We start from the raw sequence: 8,316 nt of genomic DNA on the forward strand, positions 1-8,316 counted from the left end.
AAAGAAAGAAAGAAAGAAAGAGAAAAGAAAAAGGAGGGAGGGAGGGAGGAAGGAAGGAAAGGAAGGAAGGAAGGGAGGGAAGAGAAAAGAGAAGGGAAGGGAAGGGAAGGGAAGGGGAGAAAAATACCTGAGGCTTGGTAATTTATGAAGAAAAGAGTTTTATTTCAGCTCACGGTTCTGCAGGCTGTACAGGAAGATGGTGAACAAGACAGAGGGAGCGGGGAAGTGCCACACTCTCTAAAATAACCAGATCTGCCTGAACTCAGAGCGAGAACTCACTCATTACTGCCAGGAGGGCAGCAAGCCATTCATGAAGGGTCTGCCCCCTAGGCCTCACCTTCAACACTGGTGATTACATTTCAACATGAGATTTGGAGAGGATAAGGGTGGAAACAATATCAAATCTCTTTGCAGAAATCAGAGGAGCAAAGAAACATTCTCCAGCACTCCTTTCACCACTGCCTCCAACTCTCGTCCACTAAAAACACCGTGTGGTTATTTGGAGGTAGAGATTTAAAAACAGAGGCTCAAAGTTTCTGTCCACCACCAATGAATACAATTTGAAATTTTGGCATTAACATATATCATTTGGAATTCTACCATATTGGGCTTCTTGGAGATTCTCATTCAATTATAAAAACTTAGATAAATATGCTTGGAAATGATACTTAATAGCCCTCTCTATTCCCCTATTCTAAACTAGATCTTTCTTCTTTATACCACCACTTTCATTTCCCATCAGTCCTCTGTAAAGGTGCCAGACAGCCCCAGAGACCCTCAAAATGGTGTGAATCTCACTGTATGCACTCTCTTTCTATCACTTACATGATATGTTCTGATCCATCAGTAGCTCATGGAAGGTCTTCTGACAGGCCTGTTCCACTACAAGTGTCTTCTTGCATTTTCAGGATCCAGGCTATTGCACTTGTTGAACCTTCTCAGAAATATCATGTAGTTTCATGTATTTGTTTCAGAACATGCTGGTTGTCTCTGTCCAGGAGGTTGGCCTTCCCCTACCCTATCACGATCTCTCACCCCATCCTGACTCCTCCCCACCACTCCATCCTCACCCTATATCCTGATAGAAATGTCTGACTTCACAGTCCTTGCACTGAACCAAAATGCAGTACTCCTTTCCAAAGGTAGCTATTCTGGCTATTCCAAGCTATGTCCAGTGCTGACTTCACTAATAGGCACAGTAGGCACGGTGGCTAGGGCCCACAATAATTTTAGGAGTCCATGAAAATGTTTAATTTTACTTAAAGTCAGAAGAGAAAAATAACTGTTACATTCATGTATATGCATGCATATGTATACATCTATGTATATGTGCATATATTTATGTGTATTTTATATATTTATATAATATATATACGCTCTTTTTTTTTTTAATGGAGGAAAGGGTCCATGAAGGCAGAAGTGTTCAGGGTCCACTGAAGTCATACTGTGGCCCTTGTCAGATTTGAATTTACTTTTTAAAATTCTGATAATAAAATCAGTTTTGAAATATTTTTCAGTAAAGGGTTGCATGTTTGAAAGCAGACTTAAAAAGGTAGCATTTTTGTCGAGGCACAGTGGCTCATGCCTGTAATCCTACCACTTTGGAAGGCCAAGATGCATCGATTGCTTGAGCCCAGGAGTTTGAGACCAGCCTGAGCAACATAGCAAGACCCTGTCTCTATTGTTTAGAAAATTAAATTTTAATTTTTTTAAAAAAAGGTAACATTTTAAAATTCTGGAATAATTAATTCAAACTTTTTTTTTTTTTTTGAGACAGAGTCTCACTCTATCTCCTAGGCTCGAGTGCAATGGCGTGACCTTGGCTCACTGTAGCCTCCACCTCCCGGGTTCCAGTGATTCTCCTGCCTCAGCCTCTCAAGCAACTGGGATTACAGACACATGCCACCAATTTTTGTATTTTTTTCGTAGAGACAGGGTTTCATCATCTTGGCCAGGCTAGTCTCGAACTCCTAACTTCAGGTGATCCACCTGTCTTGGCCTCCCAAAGTGCTAGGATTACAGGTGTGAGCCACCATGCTCAGCCAATTAATTCAAACTAAATACGATTTATGATTATCTTTTTTTGTTTAAGTTTAGAGACAGAAGAAGAGCAACAGTATCTCACCTCAAGCTATATTAACATCTCCACTGATTCATTACAAGGTGGCAAGAAGTATTTGGTTTGGGTCCAAGCAGAAAACGCACTAGGCATGGAAGAGTCAAAACAACTGCAAATTCACCTGGATGATATAGGTAAAGAATAAGAAATTCTGTGATGTCTTTAATAATAACTAGTTTGCGGTGATCTAGTCAAATGAGGTCTAGATCTGAAAAAAGTTCCCCTAAAGTTCCTGCAGAGCATGATAAAGGAAACAGAAATTACCCATAATTCTACCTGCCCAAGACAACTTAGAGATGAGTAGTGCTGCTGCCATTTTGTTGTATATCCTTCCAGTTTTATTTCTAAATTGCTTTATGTGGCCGGTCCCGGTGGCTCATGCCTGTAATCCCAGCATTTTGGGAGGTCGAGGTGATTACTGGAGGTCAGGAGTTTGAGACCAGCCTGGTCAACATGATGAAACCCTGTCTCTACTAAAAATACAAAAAAAAAGGAAAAAAATATAGCAGGGCATGGTGGCAGGCACCTATAGTCCCAGCTACTCAGGAGGCTAAGGCAGGAGAATTTCTTGAACCTGGGAGGCAGAGGTTGCAGTGAGCCAAGATTGTGCCACTGTATTCCAGCCTGGGTGACAGAGCAAAACTCCATCTAAAAAAAAAAAAAAAAAAAAAGATGTATGTGTTTTTACAAATATTTATTGGAAACTTCTTGTTTCTAAGCATTGTTCTAAAGGCTAGAGTGAATAAGATAGACAAGGTACCGGCCCTGAAATAACTTACCATCTACTAGGGAAGGCAAAACAAAAACAAAAAACAAACAAAACAACCCCACAATTATCATGATAAAGTTTGTTGAGTCTTATGTTGTGAAAATACAGCATGCTAAAGTCATACTCTATACACTACTTGGGGACTTATGTAAGATTTTGTTTGTTTTTATTTTGAAAAGTTTTACAAAATACATAGAAAATTGCAGAGAATTATGTAGACCTCTGTTCATCAGCCAGATTTAACAAACATTAATAGTTTTTGTTTCAGATATTTTTATACCCTACCTTTTTATACTTATATATTAGTAATAAACAATTTCTATTAATTTAATCTGTAGTTTTATTTTTAATGTTGTCTGAATATATAGCAGTTTAATCCCTATTGTTGGAGATTAACACTGTTTTCAGTTTTGAACCATATAAACTATATTGCCATGAACAACTTTGTGGCTAAATTTTAGCATAGTTTTTTATTGTTTCCTTAAGATAAATTCCAAAAAGTAATTACCCTTGAGGCTTTTACAACTACATCCAAGTCCTAAAACCACAATTCAGCCAAATGACACCAAGTCTGAATCATCCTCTCTTTGGAGATCCCAGTAACAATGATTCCTGTTGTTATAATTAAAGATTATTTCAATAAGCTAACATTTATTGAGCACTTTCTTATATATTAACTACTTTTTTCTTTTTTTGAGGCAGAGTCTCACTCTGTCACACAGGCTGGAGTGCAGTGCATGATCTCGGCTCACTGCAACTCTGCCTCCTGGCTTCAAGCAATTCTCATGCCTCAGCCTCCCTAGTAACTAGGACTACAGGTGTGTGCCACCACGGCTGGCTGATTTTCGTATTTTTAGTAGAGATGGGGTTTTGCTATGTTGGTCAGGCTGGTCTCAGACTCCTGACTTCAGACAATCAACCCACCTCAGCCTCCCAAAGTGCTAGGATTACAGGCGTGAGCCACTGCGCCCAGCCAGCTAACAGCTTTTCACATACATTATTTAATCCTCATCTCAACCCTATTTTATATGAGATTATAATTTATATATTAGAAAACTGAGGTTTGATGGCATTAAAAAAATTTGAGATCACAGAGGTAGGGAACATTTAATTCCAATATTTTTTACTCTGATCCTCAGTCTTTATGAGAAAAATAAAAGCACATTGCACTGTATCTGACAACTTTTCTGCTGATTAATGTTCTAGGGGATATGAAGCCTTCACTATGGGTACCCTTCTGGGATCACTGAAGTCTTCTATTACAACTAATGATCTCTACTTTTCAACTAACCTCAACTATCTCAACTAATGGTATTGCTGTAAAAATCTGTTCTTATGCTCTGAATATATATATACACACACACATATATATGCACATATACACATATATGTGTATATGTATATGTATACATACATGTATACATACATGCGTGTATACATACATGTATACATATATGCATATATGTATATATGTGCATATATACACACACACACTTTTTTTTTTTTATAGAGAGAGAGGGGGTCTCACTCTGTCATCCAGGCTGGAATGCAGTGACACGATCACAGCCCATTGCAACCTTGCCTGGGTTCAGGCAATCCTCCTGCTTTAGCCTCTTAAGTAGCTGGGATGACAGGCCACATGCCACAGTGCCTGGCTAATTTTTTTAAATCTCTTTTAGAGACAGAGTCTCATTTCGTTTCCCAGGCTTGTCTCGAACTCTTTGGCTGAAGTGATCCTCCTGCCTTGGCGTCACAAAATGCTGGGATTTCAGGCATGAGCCACCATGCCCAGCCTGAATTAGATTTGAAAACACACTCTGTTGAATATGATGATGGACAGTTACTTCGTTTTATTGTATACCCTTGGAGTTACAGTTCTCTTGACTATGCTCCATACATTTTTGTAAATTTACATTTTCAGGTAGAATGCAGTAATATATCCTTTTCTTATCATAGATGCCCCTCAATGAATTAATGACGTTTAAAGGCTATCATGACCAGTATCATTTTAGCAGTGCAATTTTTAGGAGCTGAATTATAATAATAATATTGTTATTATTATTATCATTACAATCTTATGATCTTAATATCATTGCATCCGTTTATTTAGTACCTCCTGTGTTCCAGACACCTCTCATGCACATCACATTTCATTCTGGAAACAGCCATACATAAGTACCACTGTCCCCATTTTACAGATGAAGAAAGTGATAAAATAATTTGTGCAAAGTCACTTAGCTAGTAATGAGGAGAGCCAGATTTCATCCCAGACATGCTGACTTGCCATAGTTTACCACCACTCCACCTCCCACAAAGGAAAAAATCTCATCTGGCCTCTAGTTCCAGACTGACTTCTCACAATGGGAACTAGGAGTTTGTAGTTGTTCCTTTTCCTTCTTCTCCTTCTTTCTCTTTCCCTCCTCCTCTTCCTCCACCTCCTCCACCTCCTCCTCCTCCACCTCTTCCCCCCCCTCCACCTCTTCCTCGCCCTCCACCTCTTCTTCCCCTTTGGTCTGTATTTCTTTCCTTGCCTTTTCATTATCCCGAAATGTACTCAGAAACTCAGGTTGAAAAATACAGATTAATTGTATAGGAGGCCCCAGCCAACAAAACCACCAGATTATTAACAGATGAGCCGTCTTCATGGGTAACACTTTAAGAATGAGACATTTCATATTAGATAAATGAACTGTTCTATGCCACTGAGAACAGAAGACTGTCCTGGGAACAATTTCCACATAGCAGCTATGGGCTGGGCTTTCATTGCATTAGGGAAGTTATGCTGAATGGCAGGGCAGAGTTAGTAGCACAGTAACACTTGCCAGAGAAGCATATGAGAGGAATGCTTTTAACTTCTCTTGTAGGGAAATAAATTCGAGTACAGAAAGTGTTGTGCTTTCTACCTGCCATTTTGAATATTAATTCTCCCCATTATACAAATATGGATAAATGTGTTGGAAATATGCTAAAAGGCTAAAATCTCGCTTTTATTTCAATACGAGTAGAATTTTAAAATATGACATCGATAATGAAATTGATACTTTTTTGTTTTTGTTTTGAGACGGAGTCTCGCTCTGTCGCCCAGGCTGGAGTGCAATGGCTCTGTCTCAGCTCACTGCAAGCTCCGCCTCCCGGGTTCACGCCATTCTCCTGCCTCAGCCTTCAAGTAGCTGGGACTACAGGCGCCACCACTACGCCCGGCTAATTTTTTGTATTTTTTAGTAGAGACGGGGTTTCACCGTATTAGCCAGGATGGTCTTCATCTCTTGATGTCGTGATCCACCCTCCTTGGCCTCCCGATACTTTTTAAAAATGTAAGATCTGGTGGAAATATATGAAACCTAATCGGTAAGAATAAAAATTCAACATTTAAGTCTGTGTAACAAACTAAATATTCAAGTATGTATTATATAATAAATGCCAGTTTGCAAAAATATGAACTCATTCAAACCTAAAGACTTAAATCTGGATTGCACTACCCTGCTTTATGGCTATGGTTCTTACTGCGCTATCTGCATTCCTCATAAGACTAAACAGATTTTTGCTTTCTCCTCAGAATAATTCTTTTGCCAAAAGAGTCCTAGAATGCTTGTGCTGCTGTAACAGTGGCCAAGCCGAACTCAGAGGCGGGAGACAGGAGGAGATGGGTGACAGGAGGAGGTGGGAAATGTATGGCCTTGAGGGTGCTTACACAGTCCTAAGCAATTTCAGAGCCCCAGGGATGCACGCCCTTGACTCTAGAATCTCTGAACACTGATTTTTTTTTTTTTCAGGGTGGGTGTTAGGCAGAGTCTTGCTCTGTCACCCAGCCTGGAGTGCAGTGGCATGATCTCAGCTCACTGCAACCTCTGCTTCTTGGATTCAAGTGATTCTTGTGCTTCAGCCTCCCAAGTAGCTGGGATTACAGGCATCTGCCACCACACCCGGCTAAGTTTTGTATTTTTAGTAGAGACAAGGGTTTCGCTATGTTGGCCAGGCTAATCTTGAACTCCTGACCTCGAATGATCTGCCCACCTCGGCCTCCCCAAAGTGTTGGGATTACAGGCGTGAGACACTGCATCCAGCCTGAATACTGATTCTTATTACAAGAAGCTTGCACTAGTAAAAGGAAATCAGCTATGGAATTCAGATGATAAAAGTTGAGTACAGTAAGCTTGTTAACTAAATTAAAGCTGCTGCTACTTCTACACCAAGTTTAGCCCCAAAATTTTATTATAGGACTGTGCTACTAGACAGCAAATCCTTAAGTTTTATTTTTCTCTGTAAATCATCTACCTTTGCACATAATTTTAGATAATGATAGTATAATAGTCATTGTAGTAAAGCAATAATTTTCTTAAAGCTTTATAAACTTAGAATAAATGAAAATAAACTAATTCATGGAGAATATTAACCTGTAATAGTGGTTTCTAAAAACAGGCCTACAGGCCCTTGAGTTCTTTGTTAAATAATACATCTAGCAAAGTCATAGGTTTTCACTGTTCCTTAGGGGAGAATTGGAAAGTGTTAATGATTCTATTCTGTTCAGACAGAACAAACTTAGAACTATTTACACAGTTTAGAAACATAGAGATTCCAACTATATACCTCCTACTCTAACAAAACAACTAGTAAAATAATCAATCAGAATTTCAGTTCCCCCTTTGAAGGTTATTATTATAGAACATGCCAACAATTTATAAAACCTTAGAGTCTTATGAGACCTGCTTTCTTCAAGTCAAAGTTTCAAGGAAGAGCAGATTTATTGTAATGGAGAACAAAACAAGTTAGCAATAGATATAAATATTCATTTGTTTCCCTAATACACAAGAGAAGGAGAAAATTATTGTGGTAAAACATCTCAACTGAACATCTTCTTTTCTTTCTTCTTTCTTTCTTCCTTTTTTCTTTTTTCTTTCTCTCTTTCGTCCTTCCTTTCTTCTTTCTTTTTTTCCTTCCTTCCTTCTTCTTTCTTTTTCTTTCCCTCCCTTCCTTCCTTCCTTCCTTCCTTCCTCCCTCCTTCCCTCCCTCTCTCTCTCTCTTTCTGTTTCTCTCTTTCTCTCTCTCTCTCTCTTTCTCTCTTTCTTTCCTTCTTTTTTGACAGAGTCTCGCTCTGTCACCCAGGCTAGAGTGCAGTGGCATGATCTCAGCTCACTGTAACCTCTGCCTCCTGGGTTCAAATGATCCTCCTGCCTCAGCCTCCTGAGTAGCTGGGATTGGCACCCACCATCACGCCTGGCTAATTTTTTCTATTTTTAGTAGAGACAGCATTTTGCCATGATGGCCAGGCTGGGTCTCAAACTCCTGACCTTAAGTGATCTGCCTGCCTCAGCCTCCCAAAATGCTGGAATTACAGACATAAGCCACCATGCCCAGCCTTTCTTTCTTTCTTTCTTTCTTTTCTTTCTTTCTTTCTTTCTTTCTTTCTTTCTTTCTTTCTTTCTTTCTT

At 39.3% G+C, this 8,316-nt stretch overlaps 1 protein-coding gene across 1 annotated transcript in view; it reads left to right on the forward strand.

Moving 5' to 3' along the window:
* IL23R (interleukin 23 receptor) overlaps positions 1 to 8,316 on the forward strand; it is an 85,390-nt gene that overhangs the window by 25,805 nt on the left and 51,269 nt on the right. Inside the window, exon 5 of the mRNA XM_011936872.1 lies at positions 2,093 to 2,253. Coding sequence (XP_011792262.1) covers positions 2,093 to 2,253 — 161 coding nt within the window. The remainder of the gene's footprint in view (positions 1 to 2,092; positions 2,254 to 8,316) is intronic.

Source organism: Colobus angolensis, unplaced genomic scaffold (genome assembly GCF_000951035.1).
Source record: "Colobus angolensis palliatus isolate OR3802 unplaced genomic scaffold, Cang.pa_1.0 Scaffold158, whole genome shotgun sequence".
Classification (NCBI taxonomy): Eukaryota; Metazoa; Chordata; class Mammalia; order Primates; family Cercopithecidae; genus Colobus; species Colobus angolensis.